Source organism: Salmo salar, chromosome 04 (genome assembly GCF_965601325.2).
Source record: "Salmo salar chromosome 04, fSalSal1, whole genome shotgun sequence".
In the NCBI taxonomy this organism is placed as follows: domain Eukaryota; kingdom Metazoa; phylum Chordata; class Actinopteri; order Salmoniformes; family Salmonidae; genus Salmo; species Salmo salar.
In genome coordinates this window covers 74138777-74161315 of record NC_138294.1, presented here as the reverse complement: position 1 = coordinate 74161315, position 22539 = coordinate 74138777, and the positions used below count along the sequence as shown (strand labels likewise).

At 42.9% G+C, this 22539-nt stretch overlaps 1 protein-coding gene across 2 annotated transcripts in view; it reads left to right on the top strand.

Moving 5' to 3' along the window:
* The window catches only part of LOC106603725 (TLC domain-containing protein 3A), a 57712-nt gene that overhangs the window by 13871 nt on the left and 21302 nt on the right, over nt 1-22539 (top strand). For both annotated transcript variants that reach the window (XM_045717279.2, XM_014197762.3), the window contains exon 2: nt 20850-20936. In XM_045717279.2, the coding sequence (XP_045573235.1) occupies nt 20850-20936 (87 nt within the window). The remainder of the gene's footprint in view (nt 1-20849; nt 20937-22539) is intronic.

The window sequence follows — 22539 nt, the reverse complement described above, 5'->3', positions numbered from 1 at the left end:
GAGAATAGTTTCCTCCACAGTGACGGAGAGAAACATGGTCACAGCGTTGCACCAGAAGGTTTTCAGCTGCCCCATTTCTGCTATTATGTGAATGTCAATTTTCAATGTGTGGCTGCATCCCACATTTTCCTGAAGTGTGCACTTGACTTGTGTACTCCACTTACAATTAAAGCATGATTCTATGCTAGAGGGAGTTTCCACCATATTTTTCTTGTACCAGTCATTTCCATGGATGGGGTCCTGGGGTCCAGCAAAATGAAGACAGTTATACATTTTAAAAACATTACAATACATTCATAACAGATTTCACAACATATTAAGTGTGTGCCCTCAGGCCTCTACTCTACTACCACATAGCATATGTAGCACAAAATCCATGTGTACATGTGTGTATGTAATTGTGTGTTTGTATTCATGTGTCTATGTTTGTGTGGCTTCACTGTCCCTGCTGTTCTGTAAGGTTTTTTAAATATAATTTGACTTATTGCATGAGTTACTTGATGTGGAATAGAGTTCCATGTAGCTATGTAGTACTGTGCGCCCCCCATTGTCTGTTCTGGACTTGGGGACTGTGAAGAGACCTCTGGTGGCATGTCTTGTGGGGTATGCATGGGTGTCCGAGCTGTGTGCCAGTAGTTCAAACAGACAACTCGGTGCATTCAACATGTCAATACCTCTCACAAATACAAGTAGTGAAGAAGTCAAGCTCTCTTCCACTTTCAGCCAGGAGAGATTGACATGCATATTATTGTTAGCTCTCTGTGTACATCCAAGGGCCAGCCGTGCTGCCCTGTTCTGAGCCAATTGCAATTTTCCTAAGTCCTTTTTGTGGCACCTGACCACACGACTGAACAGTAGTCCAGGTGTGACAAAACTAGGGCCGGTAGGACCTGCCTTGTTAGTGCTGTTAAGAATGCAGAGCAGCGCTTTATTATAGACAGACTTCTCCCCATCCTGGCTACTGTTTCAATATGTTTTGACCATGACGGTTTACAATCCAGGGTTACTCCAAGCAGTTTAGTCTCCTCAACTTGCTCATGATCCACATTATTCATTACAAGATGTCAAATCAAATAGTATTAGTCACATGTAGGGTTGCAAAGGGTAGGAAACTTTCCGGTAAATTTCCATTGGAAGTTAAGCCTGGGAATTTTGCTTAAATTCATCAAAAAAGTTAGCTTATAACAGTGAACGTTTTTTGTGGGATACACAAGGTAATTCTCCGTCTTGTGGAATATTTTGGTTAAACTATCCCCAATTGAATTGCAATCCTCTGCATGCACAGTGCATTCTTCCATCACATGCACAGTGCACTCTTCCATCACATGTACAGCTGATTCTCAAGATCTTACACACTAATGAGATGCTATTAAGCCCACACTACATGTGAGTCAAGGACTACATGCTTTCTGGTAATGTTATCTTACATTTATCTTACAAAGGAGTTGTTTAATCTAAACGCTTAACTATTTATCTGTATGTGGAATTGTATTTTTTCATTTTTTCACTCTTTTTTTTATTATTATTATTATTTTTTAAATCTTTACAGGAAAATGCCACGGGCACTATCTGATGTGTGGAGACATTTACTGCAGCTAATGTAGAAGGAAAAGCTGTGTACATTTGCAAATACTTGGCCAAATCACATGTGAAGATTGCAACAAAAATGCAGAATCATCTGGCCAAGTGCATAAAGTTCCCTCAGAGCTCACAACAAGCAACCTCTGACAAAAGTCCCTCTACTTCTATTCGAGGTGAAAATTATGAATCAGACACTTTATTGATAGCAACAGCTCATGGTCCTCCTGGAATCAGAAGTTTTTTTGACTCATTGGAGGATCATAGTCAGAGAAATGCTGATGAATGACTTGCTCGAGCTGTGTATGCAACTGATTCACCTCTGATGCTCACAGGCAATGTGTATTGGATGAGATTTCTGAATGTTCTTCGCCCAGCATACACCCCTCCAACCAGACATGCTTTATCTTCTCATTTGCTGGATGCAGAGTTCAACAGAGTTCAAAGTGAAGGTCAAGCAAATCATAGAGAAAGCAGACTGTATTGCAATCATCTCTGATGGGTGGTTGAATGTTCGTGGGCAAGGAATAATTAACTACATCATCTCCACCCCTCAACCAGTATTCTACAAGAGCACAGACACAAGGGACAACAGACACACCGGTCTCTACATTGTAGATGAGCTGAAGGCAGTCGTCATTGTTCTTGGACCACAGAAGGTATTTGAACTGGTGACAGACAATGCTGCGAACATGAAGGCTGCTTGGTCTAAAGTTGAGGAGTCCTACCCTCACATCATACCCATTGGCTGTGCTGCTCATGCATTGAATCTGCTCCTCAAGGACATCATGGTCCTGAAAACAAGAGAGCCAAGGAAATGGTTCGGCATGTGAAGGGTCATCAAGTTATAGCAGCAATCTACCTCACCAAGCAAAGTGAGAAGAATAAGAGCACCACATTGAAGCTGCACAGCAACACCTGTTGGGGTGGTGTTGTCATCATGTTTGACAGTCTCCTGGAGGGGAAGGAGTCTCTCCAAGAAATGACCATATCACAGTCTTCCGATTTGGACAGCCCCATCAAGAGGATCCTCCTGGATGATGTATTTTGGGAGAGAGTGGAACGCAGCCTGAAACTCCTGAAACCTATCTGTTAGAATAATTTGATATCTTGATGATAATAATCAATAATCAATTCGCCTTGACTAATGCCCAAGGTTTGTAAGACAATGGGTTAAATAATTAGGCAAGGACTCAGCTTTCTGCAAAAGGCTTCTGTAGCTTTATTCAGAGAACGTTCTGAGGTCAGGATAACAAAACAGTCATTTTATAGTTCTTGCTTACTTACGCACATGCATTTACACACAAACTGTTGGTGACCTGCATCCCCCATTGACTTCCCACACTGTTTATCACTACCTAGCTCAGCCTGTTCCTTTCCCTCAAGGTTAGGAACCCTTTGAAGTTTTACTCCCTTTACCATCTGTCCCCTGCTTTCTACACTAATTACATACACACATTTCTTTCCCTCTCCAGTGGTTCCTGGACTTTCTGGAACTAATCAGACCAATCGATCACTACATTGATCATTACATTGATTATTCATTAACCATGCTGTATGACTAATAATTCATCATGGTTTATTGATTCATTTACCTTTATTAGATAATTCTCTTATCACTATTGCAATAGCCATTGCACGGATTGAGGTAGACAAGGGGGTGCATCCTGTCTGATGTTCAGACTAGAGGTCGAACGATTATCATTTTTCATCGCCGATACAGATTATTGGAGGACCAAAAAATGACGATAACCGATTAATCGGGCTATTTAAAAAAAAAATATATATATATATATATATATTTAATTTTTCAATTTTTATTACATTTTTTCTTTCAATTTAACATTTTTAAAATGTATTTATTTAGGCTTATTTATTTAAAAAAAATTGTATTACTATTTTAAAAAAAATATATATATATATAATTTTTTATTGAATAATATATTTTTAAATAGTAATACATTTTTTTTTAAATAAATAAGCCTAAATAAATAAATACTTTTTTTTTTTTAATTGAATGAATTTTTTTTACAAGCTAGTATTTGTAATAATGACAATTACAACAATACTGAATGAACAATGTTTTAACTTAATATAAAACATAAATAAAATCTATTTATTCTCAAATAAATAATGAAACATGTTCAATTTGGTTTAAATAATGCAAAAACAGTGTTGGAGAAAAGTAAAAGTGCAATATGTGCCATGTAAAAAAGCTAACGTTTAAGTTCCTTGCTCAGAACATGAGAATATATGAAAGCTGGTGGTTCAATATTCCCAGTTCTTCAATATTCCCAGTTAAGTTTTAGGTTGTATTTATTATAGGAATTATGACGCGTCGACTATTTCTCTCTATACCATTGTATTTCATATACCTTTGACTATTTGATGTTCTAATAGGCACTTTAGTATTGCCAGCCTAATCTCAGGAGTTGGTAGGCTTGAAGTCATAAACAGCGTGTGAATCAAGCATTGCTAAGAGCTGCTGGCAAACTCAGTAAAGTTTGAATGAATGCTTATGAGCCTGCTGCCGCCTACCACCACTCAGACTGCTCTATCAATTATTAAATCATAGACTTAATTATAATAAACACAGAAATACGAGCCTTTGGACATTAATATGGTCAAATCCGGAAATTATCATTCCGAAACAAAACGTTTATTCTTTCAGTGAAATACGGAATTGTTCCTTATTTTATCGAACGGGTGGCAACCCTATTCGATGATAAATTAACAGGCACCGTATTGATTATATGCAACGCAGGACAAGCTAGTTAACCTAGTAATATCATCAACTATGTGTAGTTAACTAGTGATTATGTGAAGATTGATTTTTTTTTTTTATAAGGTAAGTTTAATGCTAGCTAGCAACTTACCTTGGCTCCTTGCTGCACTCGCATAACAGGTGGTCAGCCTGCTATGCAGTTTCCTAATGGAATGCAATGTAATCGGCCATAATCGGCGTCCAAAAATTCCGATTAATCAATCTACCTCTAGTTCAGACTCTGCTTGCAAATGTAAGAGAAGAAATCCGTACTGTCCTGCCCACTTATCTGTTGCTCCAAGCAGAGGAAACTGCAGTTCTGAAATACATCAAAAAGGGTGAAGACTTCTGCCTGAAGCCCATACATGCCACAGCGTACATGTAGGACCCCAAGTATGCTGGCAAGAGCATCCTGTCTGGTGCAGAGATCAACAAGACCTATGGTGTCATCACTACTGTGTCTCGCCACCTTGGCCTGGATGAGGGCAAGGTTCTTGGCAGTCTGGCGAAGTACAGTTCCAAGCAAGGGCCTTGGGATTGAGATGCAATATGGCAGTCGTGCCAACATATCTAATCAGCCACCTGGTGGAAGGGACTTTGTGGATCTGAGGCTCTTTCCCCTGTTGCCTCCATCATCCTCCAAATCCCACCAACATCAGCCACCTCAGAGCGCAACTGGTCCTTGTTTGGGAACACACACACACCAAAGCACGCAACAGGCTGACCAATACAAGGGTTAAAAAAAATTGGGCCAACAGTGCAAATTTGAGGCTTTTTGAGCCTGAAAACGAGCCACCCTCAACAAGGTTGGGAAGTGACAGTGAAGATGAGGCCTCAGAGTCTGATGTTCAAGAAGTGGACATTGAGGAGGTCCAGGGAGAAGACATGGAAGCCTGAGAGGAAGACAACCAAAGCTTCAGTTTCTAGACTATAATTTTACAAATATATATTGAAAATGTTTTTGAGAGTTGCGATGGATCATTGGAGATCATTCAATATTCCCTTTTGTTGTTCAGTGAAATCATCCCATTTGAAGAGTCAACTAATTTAATTAAAGTTCAATTCATAGCTAAATTGTTTTTCTTTATTTCTATTGGAAGGATTTAATCATTTGCAATTATGTCTACTTATAATTAGGTAAAATGTTTATGTTTCTGTCTCCATATGATATGGTAAATATATCCAATGCAAAAACATCTATTTAAATGGTATTAATATTAATTTGCACATATTCCCATTAGAGGTAGACCGATTATGATTTTTCAACACCGGTACCGATTATTGGAGGACCAAAAAAGCCGATACCGATTAATCGGCTGATTTTTTATTTTAATTTTATTTGTAATAATGACAATTACAACAGTACTGAATGAACACTTATTTTAACTTAATCTAATACATCAATAAAATCAATTTAGCCTTAAATAAATAATGAAACATGTTCAATTTGGTTTAAATAATGCAAAAACTGTCATAAGCGTCGTAATGATCGGACCAAACTGCAGCAGGTATGTGAAACATCTTCTTGATTTATTAAAGAAATGAACACTGAACAAAAGCACGACGAAAAACAGTCCTGTAAGGTACTAAGACTATACATGGAACAACCACCCACAAACACAAGAGAAAATAAACCCATTTAAATATTGCCTCCAATTAGAAGCAACGACAACTAGCTGCTTCTAATTGGAGGTCGTTCCCAAAGCTAACATAGAAATAGACAAACTAGAACACCCACATAGAAATAGAAAACATGGAACATAAACCCCGAAACACACTAAACAAACACACCCCTGCCACATCCTGACCAAACTACAATAACAAATAACCCCTTTTACTGGTCAGGATGTGACAAAAACAAAGTGTTGGAGAAGAAAGTAAAAGTGCAATATGTGCCATGTAAGAAAGCTAATGTTTAAGTTCCTTGCTCAGAACATGAGAACATATGAAAGCTGGTGGTTCCTTTTAACATGAGTCTTCAATATTCCCAGGTAAGAAGTTTTAGGTTGTAGTTATTATAGGACTATTTCTCTTTATACGATTTGTATTTCATATACCTTTGACTATTGGATGTTCTTATAGGCACTTTAGTATTGCCAGTGTAACAGTATAGCTTCCGTCCCTCTCCTCGCTCCTACCTGGGCTCGAACCAGGAACACATCGACAACAGCCACCCTCGAAGCAGCGTTACCCATGCAGAGCAAGAGGAACAACTACTCCAAGTCTCAGAGCGAGTGACGTTTGAAACGCTATTAGCGCGCACCCGGCTAACTAGCTAGCCATTTCACATCGGTTACACCAGCCTAATCTTGGGAGTTGACAGGCTTGAAGTCATAAACAGCGCAATGCTTGAAGCACAGCGAAGAGCTGCTGGCAAAACGCACGAAAGTGCTGTTTGAATGAATGCTTACGAGCCTGCTGCTGCCTACCACCGCTCAGTCAGACTGCTCTATCAAATCATAGACTTAATAATAATATTATAAACACACAGAAATACGAGCCTTAGGTCATTAATATGGTCGAATCCGGAAACTATCATCTCGAAAACAAAACGTTTTTCCTTTCAGTGAAATACAGAACCGTTCCGTATTTTATCTAACGGGTGGCATCCCTAAGTCTAAATATTCATGTTACATTGCACAACCTTAAATGTTATGTCATAATTACGTAAAATTCTGGCAAATTAGTTTGCAACGAGCTAGGCGACTCAAACTGTTGCATATACCCTGTGTCACGTCCTGACCATAGTGAGTGTTATTTTCTATGGTAGATTAGGTAAGGGCGTGACAGGGGGTATTTGTCTGGTTTTTGCATGTCTATGTTTTGGTTCTAGGTTTGTATTTCTATGTTGGTGTTATTTGGCATGACCTCCAATTAGCGGCAGCAGGTTGTCGTTGTCTCTAATTGGAGGTCCTATTTAAGTTTAGGTTTGTCCCACAGGTGTTTGTGGGTGATTGTTCTTCGTGAGGTTTATGTTCCTCCAGCGTCACGGTTTGTTGGTTTGTATTTTCTTAAAGTGTTAATTGTTGCATTCGGTTTCACTGATTTAATAAAACATGTGGAACTACGAAAACGCTGCATCTTGGTCTGCTCTTTCAAACAGCCGTGACACCCTGACTCTGCGTACAATGAACGCAAGAGAAGTGACACAATTTCACCTGGTTAATATTGCCTGCTAACCTGGATTTCTTTTAGCTAAATATGCAGGTTTAAAAATATATATACTTCTGTGTATTGATTTTAAGAAAGACATTGATGTTTATGGTTAGCTACAGTTGTGCAACGATTGGGCTTTTTTCGCAAATGCACTTTTGTTAAATCATCCCCGTTTGGCGAAGTCGGCTGCCTTTGTTAGGAAGAAATAGTCTTCACAGTTCGCAACGAGCCAGGCGGCCCAAACTGCTGCATATACCCTGACTCTGTTGCAAGAGAAGTGACACAATTTCCCTTGTTAAAAAAATCATGTTAGCAAGCAATATTAACTAAATATGCAGGTTTAAAAATATATACTTGTGTATTGATTTTAAGAAAGGCATTGAGTACCTAAGTGATTATATGCAACGCAGGACAGGCTAGATTAGGCTAGATTACTAGAAACTAGTAATATCATCAACCATGTGTAGTTAACTAGTGATTTATGATTGATTGATTGTTTTTATAAGATAAGTTTAATGCTAGCTAGCAACTTACCTTGGCTTCTTACTGCATTCGCGTAACAGGCAGGCTCCTCGTGGAGTGCAATGTAAAGCAGGTGGTTAGAGCGTTGGACTTGTTAACCGTAAGGTTGCAAGATTGAATCCCCGAGCTGACATGGTAAAGATCTGTCGTTCTGCCCCTGAACAAGGCAGTTAACCCACTGTTCCTAGGCCGTCATTGAAAATAAGAATGTGTTCTTAACTGACTTGTCTAGTTAAATAAAGGTGTAAAAAAAAATAACAATAAATCGACCAAATCGGCATCCAAAAATACCGATTTCCGATTGTTATGAAAACTTGAAATCGGCCCTAATTAATCGGCCATTCCGATTAATCGATCGACCTCTAATTCCCATATATTGCCATTAATTCCCACGGAAGGTTTCGACCCCTGAATATTACCCCAAATGTGCAACCCTAGTCACATGTGCCTTAATACAACAGATGTTGTTTACTTACAAGCCCATAACCAACAATGCAGTTGAAAAAATACAAATAAGAAATTAAAGGAACAAGTAATTAAAGAGCAGCAGTAAAGTAACAATAGCGAGACTATACACAGGGGGTACCAGTACAGAGTCAATGTGCAGGAGCACCTGTTAGTCGAGGTAATTGAGGTAATATGTACATGTAGGTAGAGTTATTAAAGTGACTAGGCATAGATGTAACAGAGAGTAGCAGCTGCGTAAAAGAGGGTGGGCAATGCAATGCAAATGGTCTGGGTAGACATTTGCTTAGATTTTCAGGAGTCTTATGGCTTGAGGGTAGAAGCTGTTTAGAAGCCTCTTGGACCTAGACTTGGCGCTCCGGTACTACTTGTCGTGCGGTAGCAGAGAGAACAGTCTATGACTAGGGTGGCTGAAGTCGTTTACAAATTGTAGGGCCTTCCTCTGACACCGCCTGGTATAGAGGTCCTGGAAGGCAGGAAGCTTGGCCCCAGTGATGTACTGGGCCGTACGCACTACCCTCTGTAGTGCCTTGCGGTCGGAGGCTGAGCAGTTGCCATACCAGGCAGTGATGCAACCAGTCAGGATGCTCTCGATGGTGCAGCTGTAGAACCTTTTGAGGATCTGAGGACCCATGCCAAATCTTTTCAGTCTCCTGAGGGGGAATTGGTTTTGTCGTGCCCTCTTCATGACTGTCTTGGTGTGCTTGGACCATGTTAGTTTGTTATTGATGTGGACACCAAGGAACTTGAAGCTCTCAACCTGCTCCACTACAGCACGGTCGATGAGAATGTGCTCGGTCCTCCTTTTCCTGTAGTCCACAATCATCTCCTTTGTCTTGATCACATTGAGGGAGAGGTTGTTGTCCTGGCACCACACGGCCAGGTCTCTGACCTCCTCCCTATAGGCTGTCTCGTCGTTGTCGGTGATCAGGCCTACTGTTGTGTCATCGGCAAACTTAATAATGGTGTTGGAGTCGTGCCTGGCCGTGCAGTCATGAGTAAACAGGGAGTACAGGAGGGGGCTGAGCACGCACCCTTGAGGGGCCCGTGTGTTGAGGATCAGCGTGGCAGATGTTGCTACCTACCCTTACCACCTGGGGGCGGCCCGTCAAAGTCCAGGATCCAGTTGCAGAGGGAGGTGTTTAGTCCCAGGGTCCTTAGCTTATTGATGAGCTTTGAGGGCACTATGGTGTTGAACACTGAGCTATAGTCAAATCAAATCAAATTGTATTTTTCACATACTCATAGTTAGCAGATGTTAATGCGAGTGTAGTGAAATTCTTGTGCTTCTGGTTCCGACAGTGCTGTAATATCTAACAAGTAATCTAACAATTCCCCAACAACTACCTAATGCATACAAATCTAAAAGGGGTGAATGAGAATATGTACATATAAATATATGGATGAGCGATCGTCGAGCGGCGTAGGCAAGGTGCAATAGATGGTATAAAATACAGTATATACATATGATATGAGTAATGTAAACATTATTAAAATGGCATTGTTTAAAATGACTAGTGATCCATTTGTTAAAGTGGCCAGTTATTGAGTCTCCGTGTAGGCAGCAGCCTCTCTGAGTTACTGATTGCTGTTTAGCAGTCTGATTTCCTTGAGATAGAAGCTGTTCTTCAGTCTCGCTGTCCCAGCTTTGATGCACCTCTACTGACCTCGCCTCCTGGATGGTAGCGGTGTGAACAGGCAGTGGCTCGGGTGGTTGTTGTCTTTGATCTTTTTTGCCTTCCTGTGACATCGGGTGCTGTAGGTGTCATGGAGGGCAGGTAGTTTGCCCCCGGTGAAGAGTTGTGCAGACCGCACCACCCTCTGGAGAGCCTTGCGGTTGAGGGCGGAGCAGTTGCCCTACCAGGCTGTGAATTTGGATTTGCAAAAGTTAGTCAGTGTTTTTTTGGGTGACAAGTCACATTTCTTCAGCCACCTGAGATTGAAGAATTGCTGTAGCGCCTTCTTCACCACACTGTCTGTGTGGGTGGACCATTTCAGTTTGTCGTTGATGTGTACGCTGAGGAACTTTAACTTTCCACTTTCTCCACTGCTGTCCCTTCGATGTGGATAGGGGGGTGCTCCCTCTGCTGTTTCCTGAAGTCCACGGTCATCTTGTTTTGTTGACGTTGAGTGAGAAGTTGTTTTTATGACACCACACTCCGAGTGTCCTCACCTCCTCCCTGTAGGCTGTCTCGTGGTTGTAAGTAATCAAGCCCACTACTGTTGTGTTGTCTGCAAACTTGATGATTGAGTTGGAGGCGTGCATGGCCACGCAGTCATGGGAGTACAGGAGGGGGCTGAGCACGCACACTTGTGGGGCTCCAGTGTTGAGGGTCAGCGAGGTGGAGATATTGTTTCCTTCCTTCACCAACTGGGGGCGGCCCGTCAAAATCCAGGACCCAATTGCACAGGGCGGGGTTGATGATGAGCTTGGAGGTTACTATGGTGTTGAATGCTGAGCTGTAGTCAATGAACAGCATTCTTACATAGATATTCCTCTTATCCAGATGGGATAGGGCAGTGATATAGCGATTGCATCGTCGGTGGACCTGTTAGGGCGGTAGGCAAACTGAAGTGGGTCTAGGGTGGCCGGTAAGGTGGAGGTGATATGATCCTTGACTAGTCTCTCAAAGCACTTCATGATGACAGAAGTGAGTGCTACGGGGCGGTAGTCATTTAGTTCAGTTATCTTTGCCTGTGGACCTGTTAGGGCGGTATGCAAATTGGAATGAGTCTAGGGTTTCTGGGATAATGGTGTTGATGTGAGCCATGACCAGCCTTTCAAAGCACTTCATGGTTACAGACATGTGTGCTACGGGTTGGTAGTCATTTAGCCAGGTTACCTTAGTGTTCTTGGGCACAGGGACTATGGTGGTCTCCTTAAAACATGTTGGTATTACAGACTCAGACAGGGAGAGGTTGAAAATGTCAGTGAAGACACTTGCCAGTTGGTCAGCGCATGCTCGCAGTACACGTCCTGGTAATCCATCTGGCCCTGCAGCCTTGTGAATGTTGACCTGTTTAAAGGTCTTGCACACATTAGCTGCGGAGAGCGTGATCACACAGTCGTCCGGGAACAACTGGTGCTCTCATACATGTTTCAGTGTTATTTGCCTCGAAGCGAGCATAGATGTAGTTTAGCTCATCTGGTAGGCTTGTGTGTGTCATTGGGCAGCTCTTGGCTGTCCTTCCCTTTGTAGTCTGTAATGGTTTGCAAGCCCTGCTACATCCGACGAGAGTCGGAGCCGGTGTAGTACGATTCGATCTTAGTCGTGTATTGATGCCTTGCCTGTTTGATGGTTCGTCGGAAGGCATAGCGGGATTTCTTATAAGCTTAAAAGCTTCCGGGTTAGAGTCCCGCTCCCGTCCTGCAAATGCTGCTTGTAGTCCATGGCTTCTGGTTGGGGTATGTACGTACGTACGGTCACTGTGGGGACGACGTCATCGATTCACTTATTGATGAAGCCAATGACTGAGGTGGTGTACTCCTTAATGCCATCGGAAGAATCCCGGAACATATTCCAGTCTGTGATCGCAAAACAGTCCTGTAGCTTAGCGTCTGCTTCATCTGACCACTTTTTTATTGACCGAGTCACTGGTGCTTCCTGTTTTAATTATTGCTTGTAAGCAGGAACCAGGTGGGTAGAATTATGGTCAGATTTACCAAATTGAGGGAGAGCTTTGTATGTATCTCTGTGTGGCATAAAGGTGGTCTAGAATTTTTTTTTTCACTCTGGTTGCACATTTAACATTTCATTTTATTTTTTATTATTATAAATGTATTTAAAAAAATGTTTACCTTTTATTTAACAAGGCAAGTCAGTTAACCTCTATGGGCTATGTGGGACGCAAGCGTCCCACCCCTGGTACACCCTATCAACAACAGGTGAAATATCAAGAGCGCCAAATTTGAAAACAATTAAATGTCATAATTCAAATTTCTCAAACATACAACTATCTTACACCCTTTGAAAGATAAACATCTCCTTAATCTAACCACGTTGTCCGATTTCAAAAAGGCTTTAGAGCGAAAGCATAAAGTTAGATTATGTTAGGACAGTACATTGAAAATAGCTGTGTGTAATGTTTTGTCAATGCAAAGACACGCGTCACCAAAAGCAGAAAACCAGCTAAAATTATGCACTAACCTTTGACAATCTCCATCAGATGACACTCCTAGGAGATTATGTTAGACAATACATGCATTTTTTGTTCTATCAAGTTAATATTTATATCCAAAAACAGCGTTTTACTATGGCATTGATGTTGAGGAAATCTTTTCCCTCCAATACCGCCAGTCAAATCAGCACAACAAATTAAATAATTACTATTCGAAAACATTGGTAAAATATTATATTGTCATTCAAAGAATTATAGATTTACATCTCTGGAACGCAACCGGATTGCCAGATTTAAAAATAACCTTACTGGGAAATCACACTTTGCAATAATCTGAGCACTGAGCCCAGAAAAATACGCTTTGCGATACAGACTAACCGCCATGTTGGAGAGATCTAAAATCGAAAATACTATGTAAATAATCCATTACCTTTGATTCTCTTCATCAGATGTCACTTCCAGGAATCCCAGGTCCATAACAAATGTAGTTTTGTTCGAAAAAGCTCATAATTTATGTCCAAAAAGCTCTGTGTTGTTAGCACATGATCTATGCCCGCCGGACTTCTCTTCATTGAACGAGGGGGAAAAAAATATTTACGTTCGTTCAAACATGTCAAACGTTGTATAGCATAAATCATTAGTGCCTTTTTCAACTAGAACATGAATAATATTCAAGGCGGACGATTGCATTCTCTTTTAAAACGTATTGGAACGAGAGTACCCAACATGAACTCGCGCGCCAGAGTCTAATCGGCCACCACCGTTCCAAGGCTCTTGTTCGTTCAGTTCTCACAGTAGAAGACTCAAACCACTTTCTAAAGACTGGTGACATCTAGTGGAAGCCATAGGAAGTGCTCAAAGATTAATAAGCCCCTGTGTGTTTCAATGGCATAGGCTTAAAGGTAATTCAACACATCAGGTATCCACTTCCTGTCAGAATTTGTCTCAGGGTTTTGACTGCCATATGAGTTCTCTTATACTTACAGACACCATTCAAACAGTTTTAGAAAATTCAGAGTGTTTTCTATCCAAACCTGAACAATAATATGCATATTCTAGCTTCTGAGTTGGTGTAGGAGGCAGTTAAAAATGGGCACATATTTTTTTCAAAATTCTCAATACTGCCCCCTAGCCCCAACAGGTTATGAACAAATTCTTATTTTCAATGACAGCCTAGGAACAGTGGCTTAACTGCCTTGTTCAGTGACAAACGACAGATTATTACCTTGTCAGCTCAGGGATTCGATCTTGCAACCTTTCGGTTACTAGTCCAACGCTCTAACCACTAGGCTACCTGCCTCCCCATGCTGATTGAAATTTGGTAAAATGGATTTAAGTTTTCCGGCATTAAAGTCCCCGGCCACTAGGAGCACTGCCTCTGGATGAGTGTTTTCCTATGGCGGAATACAGCTCATTGAGTGTGGTCTTAGTGCCAGCATCGGTCTGCGGTGGTATGCAGACAGCTACGAACTCTTTAGGTAGATAGTGTGGTCAAGAGCTTATCATGAGATACTCTACCTCAGGCAAGCAAACCCTCGAGACTTCCTTAGAAGTCTTGCACCAGCTGTTGTTTACAAATATACATAGTCGGCCGCCCCTTGTCTTACCAGATGCCACTGTTCTATCCTGCCGATACATCGTATAACCAGCCAGCTGTATGTTGTTAATGTCGTCTTTCAGCCACGACCCCGTGAAGCATAAGATATTACAGTTTTAGTGTCCCATTGGTAGTTAAATCTTCCTCGTAGGTCGTCGATTTTATTTTCCAATGATTGCATGTTAGCTAGTTGAACGGAAGGCAGTGGGGGTTTATTCGATCACCTACGAATTCTCCGAATGCAGCCCGACCTCCGTTGGGCCTGTTGCCGGGAAAGCAGTATGTCTTTCACGTTGGGCTCATCGGACTCGTTAAGGTTTAGGGTTTAGTGAATGATTTGTCCTAAATACAATGCATTTCGTTTTTGAAATATTTATTTATTTACTTACCTACACACACACATACCTTTTTTTCGCACTATTGGTTAGAGCCTGTAAGTAAGCATTTCACTGTAAGGTCTACACCTGTTGTATTCGGCGCACGTGACAAATAAACTTTAATTTGATTTGAGTATACCACCTCAGTCATCGGCTTCATCAACAAGTGCATCAACGACGCGTCCCCACAGTGACCGTACGTACATATCCCAACCAGAAGCCATGGATTACAGGCAACATCTGCATTGAGCTAAAGGCTAGAGCTGCGGCTTTCAAGGAGCGGGATACTTATCCGGACACTTATACGAGAAACCGCTATGCCCTCAGACTAACCATCAAACAGGCAAAGCATCAATACAGGATTAAGATCGGATTGAATCCTACTACACCGGCTCTGACGCTCGTCGGATGTGGCAGGGCTTGCAAACTATTACGGACTACAAAGGGAAACCCAGACCAAATTGCTCCTTAACAGCTTCTACCCCAAGCCATAGACTGCTGAACAATTAATCAAATGGCCACCGGACAATTACTTTGACACTCCCTCCATTTGTTTTTACACCTCTGCTACTCGCTGTTTATTATCTATGTATAGTCACTTACACCTACCTACATGTACAAATTACCTCCACTAACCTGTACCCCCGCACACTGACTCAGTACCGGTACCCCCTGTAGATAGCCTCATTATTGGTGTCACGTCCTGACCAGTAATAGGGGTTATTTGTTATTGTAGTTTGGTCAGGGCGTGGCAGAGGGTATTTGTTTTATGTAGTTTGGGGTGGTTGTGTGTTTAGTGGTGTGTTTGATTTATTATTCCGGGTTTTGGGCACTGGTCTATGTTTATGTATTTCTATGTTTAGTCTAGTTCTTTGTATTTCTATGTTTAGTTAATTGGGGATTGGACTCTCAATTGGAGGCAGGTATTTTCTAGTTGCCTCTGATTGAGGGTCCTATATATAGGTATGTGTTTGTTTTAGTGTTTTGGTGGGAGATTGTGCTGGGTATAGCTTTGTTGCTTTACCGGCCTGTTATTAGTTGTTGTGTGTTTTTTGTGTACGTATTTATTTTGATTTACCTTCTTTGTCCGTTTAAATAAAAAGAAGATGCGTGCACATTTCCCCGCTGCGTCTTTGTCCACTTTACCCTACGACAACCGTGACAGAATCTCCCACCCACCAAGGACCAAGCAGCGGGGTAAGGAGCAACGGGAAAATTATATGGACTATCGGGAGTTTTGGACGTGGGAGGAGATTTTGGCCGGAGAGGGCCCATGGAGGAAGTCTGGTGAGGACCGGGAACGCTACCGGGGAACACGGCTGGCTAGGAAGCCAGAGAGGCAGCCCCAATAAAAACAAATTGGGGGGGGGCACACGGGTAGGTTGGCTAGGCCAGGCAGTGGACCTAAGCCAGCTCCCTGTGCTTTTTATGGGGAACAGGTGGAGAAGAGAGCGCCGGAGTATGCGGAAGTGCGCACGATCTCGCCCATACGCACGTACAGTCTGGAACTGAGTGAGTCTGCCTGCAGTCCGGAGCTGAGTGAGTCTGCCTGCAGTCCGGAGCCGAGTGAGTCTGCCTGCAGTCCGGAGCCGAGTGAGTCTGCCTGCAGCCCGGAGCCGAGTGAGTCTGCCTGCAGCCCGGAGCCGAGTGAGTCTGCCTGCAGCCCGGAGCCGAGTGAGTCTGCCTGCAGCCCGGAGCCGAGTGAGTCTGCCTGCAGCCCAGAGCCGAGTGAGTCTGCCTGCAGTCCGGAGCCGAGTGAGTCTGCCTACAGTCCGGAGCTTCCAGAGTCGGCTTACAGTCCGGAGCTCCCAGAGATGCTCTACAGCCCTGAGCATTCAGCAGGGGTGGACAGGTTGGGTGGGGGAAGTAGACCTGAGCCTGAGCCACCTCCAGTATAGGTGGGTTGGGGAGGGGGGGGGGGGTGTAGCACAGGAGCCGTCGTTGACGGCAGCCACCCTCCCTTCCCTCCCTTTAGTTAGGGGTTTATAATTATTTTATTTTTTGTTGAGGTGCATACAGGGTCTGCACCTTTGGGGGGGGGGGTAATGTCACGTCCTGAACAGTAATAGGGGTTATTTGTTATTGTAATTTGGTCAGGACATGGCAGAGGGTATTTGTTTTATGTGGTTCGGGGTGGTTGTGTGTTTAGTGGTGTGTTTGATTTATTATTCTGGGTTTTGTGCACTGGTCTATGTTTATGTATTTCTATGTTTAGTCTAGTTCTTTGTATTTCTATGTTTAGTTAATTGAGGATTGGACTCTCAATTGGAGGCAGGTATTTTCTAGTTGCCTCTGATTGAGGGTCCTATATATAGGTATGTGTTTGTTTTAGTGTTTTGGTGGGAGATTGTGCTGGGTATAGCTTTGTTGCTTTACCGGCCTGTTATTAGTTGTTGTGTGTTTTTTGTGTACGTATTTATTTTGATTTACCTTCTTTGTCTGTTTAATAAAAGAAGATGAGTGCACATTTCCCCGCTGCGTCTTGGTCCACTTTACCCTATGACAACCGTGACAATTGGTATGTTATTGTGTTACTTTTAATTTAAATGATTTACTATATATTTCTTTTTTTTTAAATGTTGCTTTAGTTTTATTTGGTAAATATTTTCTTAGCTCTTCTTGAACTGCATTGTTGGTTAAGGGCTTGTAAGTAAGCATTTCACGGTAAGGTCTACACTTGTTGTATTCGGCACGTGACAAATAAAGTTTGATTTGAGATAGGCTACTAGATACTGTAGATGTATATGTTACGATCGTTTTGAGAGACGGACCAAGGCGCAGCGTGATTAGAGTTCCACATATTTTATTTAGTGAAACTTAAACAAACAACGACCGAGAAGTAACGTAGTGCTACAAAACACTAACACAAACAATATCCCACAACCCAGGTGGGAACAATGGAGAACTTAAGTATGATCCCCAATTAGAGACAACGAACATCAGCTGCCTCTAATTGGGAACCATACCAAGCGCACCAACATAGAAATGAAAAGACTGGAACGCCCCCTAGTCACGCCCTGACCTACAACACCATAGAGAACCAAGGGCTCTCTATGGTCAGGGGGTGACAGTATAGATAGCTGTTAGATACTTATTTGTCCTTAGGGAAGAAATTATAGGCCTATTAACTTCAAAGGCTATTCATTGTTAACAAAAATGGGTGGATAGACTATAGAGTACAATATAATGAACCAAAGCACCACTGAATGAATCATTGTTCCTCAGGGCAGTGTTCACTAGGGCATTACAACGGAAAACTAAAATTAGTCCTTCCCGGTTTCAGTATGTGTTCTTCTATTTGGTGCCTACATGAGCCAGTACTAAGTAACCATGTGGGTTAATCCACATCACTCCATCCCTTCTGAACAGGCCTCGGGGTCTTCTCATCTTACTAAAGCCAGGAAATAGTTGATTGTGATGATTTTGGTTGTGTTAGGAGAGACAACCAGTAGCCTCGTTTGTTTTGTCAATAGCTTCCAACCAGTTATTGTAGTGTCCAGTTTAGGGGATGAATGAATTGAGCACTACAGGCTAGGCTTAATCTGTGTATGAGGAGAGAGCGAGAGAGAAAGGGGGAGGGACAGAAAGGGCGCAGGGCTGCTGGACTCGCTACTGCCTGTGCCTTTAATGAGTGTTGCTCTGTTTGTTCTTTTCCTCTCACTCTGCACTCTTTTCCCGGTCGGCCCGGGCAGGCACCAGTGCACTGTGCTGCTCTAAATTACACACCCCATTAACCATAGGAGGAGAAAAACACTGCTCCTGACTCGGAGAGAGAGGTAGAGGGCGGAAGGGAGAGCAAGCGAGAGGGTAGTCTTCAAAACGTGGCCCTGCCACACACAGTAGCCATAAAGAAAGAAAAGAAGGAAGACCGTCCAACTCTGTTCTGGGAAAAGGAAGCCAAGGTTAGGGAAGAAAGGGAAACATGACAAAACATGGCAACCCACCTCCCTCTCTTCCCCCTGAAGTCCTTTAAAGGGGGTACACAATGAGTGGGTTTTGAAAATCTAGGTCTCGTGACCGAGTGTGCGTCCCGAGGAGGCAGTGAGGCGTGGAGGTAAAAACAAGGGGGGTGGGTGAAGGGGAGGAGGGCAGTAGGGGTGGAGGAAGGCAGGGGGGGATGGTGAAAGGGAGGAGGGGAGGTTGGTAGTCTTATCCAGCTTAGGGCTACGGGCTGGTAGGGTCACATGACCACTGTCGTCATCACGACGGCCTGCGTTCCCGAGGAGAAGGGTGGCGAGCCTCCGGAGGAAACAGCTCTGTGTGTGTGCCTTCTCTCTCTCTCCCTCCCTCTGACCTAGCCTGGACTGAGAGACTATTGTACTGCTAAATAGAATCATCCCTTTAATCATTTGGAAATCGTGCAATTCATAAAAGGCGTAAATAGCGAGTGGCTGTGGTAAGGGCGAATTAATGAGATTTCCGTAATATTTCAGAGCTGCTTATTGCCAGAGGTGCCAAGATCTGTCAAACTAAGCCGGGAGGTGGAAGTGCCTGGTTGAACAAGCCCTTTTTCCACATTTTAAAGGGGAACTCCATTGCTGTGTCTGAAATTGCACGCTATTCCCTATAGTGTACTACTTTTGACCAGGGCCCATAGTGGTGCCATCTCTGCAGCACTCCACCAATCAGGCCTTTATGGTAGAGTGGCCAGACAGAAGCAACACCTCAGTAAAAGGCACATAACAGCCCGCTTGGAGTTTGCCAAAAGGCACCTGAAGGTCTCTCACACCATGAGAAACAAGATTCTCTGGTCTGATGAAACCAAGATTGAACTCTTTGGCCTGAATTCTAAGTGTCACATCTGGAGGAAACCTGGCACCATCCCTACGGTGAAGCATGGTGTTGGCAGCATCATGCTGTGGGGAAGTTTTTCAGTGGCAGGGACTGGGAGACTAGTCAGGATCGAGGGAAAGAGGAACGGAGCAAAGTACAGAGATCCTTGATGAAAACTTGCTCCAGAGTGCTCAGGACCTCAGACTGGTGCAAGGTTCACCTTCCAACAGGACAATGACCCTAAGCAAACAGCCAAGACAACGCAGGTGTCGCTTCGGGACAATTCACTTCATGTCCTTTAGTGGCCCAGCCAGGGAGACCTGAAAATAGCTGTGCAGTGACGCTTTCCATCAAACCTGACAGAGCTTAAGGGGATCTGCAGAGAAGAATGGGAGAAACACCCCAAATGCAGGCGTACCAAGCTTGTAGCATCATACCCAAGAAGTCGCGAGGCTGTAATCGCTGCCAAAGGTGCTTCAACAAGGGTCTGAATACTCATGTAAATGTGATATTTCAAAAAAATGTTTTTATAAATGTGCAACAAAAATAAAGGTTTTTTATTATGGGTTGTTGTGTGCAGATTGATGAGGAAAATAAACAATTGAATCCATTTTAGAACAAGGCTATAACCTTTGCAGACCCCCAGGTCAAGAAAGTAGCCCGTACAATCGGTGTCCTCTAAGAAATAATTGTCTGGTTTAGCTTTTGTCAAAAGATTTGGGTCAAAAGATTTGTACGGTTGGGGTCAATTCGAACTGAGGTCACCCAATTCAGGATGTGATTTTGAATTATAATTCTAAAATGGAAAAACTTTTGAAATAAATAAATACATTCTTCATTTGTTGCAACCCCTGTGAATGTGAGCCAATTGCTGACCATTTGCGTGACATCCCACATTACAGACATGGGGTGCAAACGGTTTCAATGAAGGCAGGCCCAGAAGGAAAGGGAGACGTGAAACTACAATGAAACGTAGTACTCCATTATGCTACATGTGAATTGCACCCCAATCAATAATGTAGTTAATAAAAGTTTGCAGTTCAAGACCAAATGGAACAGTAAACTGATGAAGTGGACTTTCTATTAGCCTGCCATAATAATTGCTTGTGAGACAGGATATGGAGTAGCCTATCCTGGGTAAAATGCTTACATCCTTAATTTGCCTGAAGAAAAATGATACTCTGTCTATTTGCAACTTGTGAAGCGACATCCTTCCTTTAGAAAACGTAGAGTATGATGATGCTGTCTAGTTCTGCTCTCCCTATGATTTTCTTGTCTCTTCTCGAAATCTAACATACATTGACAAAAAAGTTGACAGATTTTCAAATGACTGTATTGCCTGTAAATACTGTTTCTGGTCCTTGACATTCTGGTAACTGGTATTGTTAATGCAACAAGCTGGTAATTATAGTAGTGAACCGACGGTTTCTCCTGAAACTTCACATTTCTAGTTGTCTTAAATGCGTGTTTGAAACATTTCTCTCCTTCTCTTTCTCAGGCTGGTGTCCTCCATCCACGCCATCATGGCCACCACGGCGGGTGTCGTCGTGGTGTCGGCGTGCAGTGGTAACGTCATGACTGACAGGTAGGACCGCCACTCACAGACAGGGGGACAAGCACAAAATGAACAACCGCCAAATGCGGGTAGATTTAGATATTGGCAGGTAAGAATGTGTATTTCACCAGCCACGTTGGCAGGTGGTCAATTTGCAGGGCTCTACAGTGATTTTATTTTATTTATTTATTTCACCTTTATTTAACCAGGTAGGCTAGTTGAGAACAAGTTCTCATTTACAACTGCAACCTGGCCAAGAATAAAGCAAAGTAGTTTGACACATACAACAACACAGATTTACACATGGAATAAACAAACATACAGTACAAAAAATCGATATACAGTGTGTGCATAATGAGGTAAGATAAGGGAGGTAAGGCAATAAATAGGCCATGGTGGCGAAGTAATTACAACATATCAGTTAAACACTGGAGTGATTTAATGTGCAGAAGATGAATGTGCAAGTAGAGATACTGGGGTGCAAAGGAGCAAGATAAATAAATACAGTATGGGGATGAGGTAGTTGGATGCGCTGTATTACAGATGGGCTATGTACAAGTGCAGTGATCTGTGAGCTGCTCTGACAGCTGGTGCTTAAAGCTAGTGAGGGAGATATGAGTCTCCAGCTTCAGTGATTTTTGTAGTTCGTTCCAGTCATTGGCAGCAGAGAACTGGAAGGAGAGGCAGCCATAGTAGGAATTGGCTTTGGGGGTGACTAGTGAGATATACCTGCTGGAGCGCGTGCTACGGGTGGGTCCTGCTATGGTGACCAGTGAGCTGAGATAAGGTGGGGCTTTACCTAGCAGAGACTTGTAGATGACCTGGAGCCAGTGGGTTTGGCGACAAGTATGAAGCGAGGGCCAGCCAACGAGAGCATACAGGTCGCAATGGTGGGTAGTATATGGGGCTTTGGTGACAAAACGGATGGCACTGTGATAGACTGCATCCAATTTGATGAGTAGAGCGTTGGAGGCTATTTTGTAAATGACGTCGCCGAAGTCGAGGATCGGTAGGATGGTCAGTTTTACGAGGGTATGTTTGGCAGCATGAGTGAAGGATGCTTTGTTGCGAAATAGGAAGCCGATTCTAGATTTAATTTTGTATTGGAGATGCTTAATGTGAGTCTGGAAGGAGAGTTTACAGTCTAACCAGACACCTAGGTATTTGTAGTTGTCCACATATTCTAGCGATCGGTTGAAGAGCATGCATTTAGTTTTACTTGCATTTAAGAGCAGTTGGAGGCAAAGGAAGGAGTGTTGTATGGCATTGAAGCTCGTCTAGAGGTTAGTTAACACAGTGTCCAAAGAAGGGCCAGAAGTATACAGAATGGTATCGTCTGCGTAGAGGTGGATCAGAGAATCACCAGCAGCAAGAGCGACATCATTGATGTATACAGAGAAGAGAGTCGACCCGAGAATTGAACCCTGTGGCACCCCTATAGAGACTACTAGAGGTCCAGACAACAGGCCCTCCGATTTGACACACTGAACTCTATCTGAGAAGTAGTTGGTGAACCAGGCGAGGAAGTCATTTGAGAAACCAAGGCTGTTTAGTCTCCTGATAAGAATGTGGTGATTGACAGAGTCGAAAGCCTTGGCCAGGTCTATGAAGACGGCTGCACAGTACTGTCTCT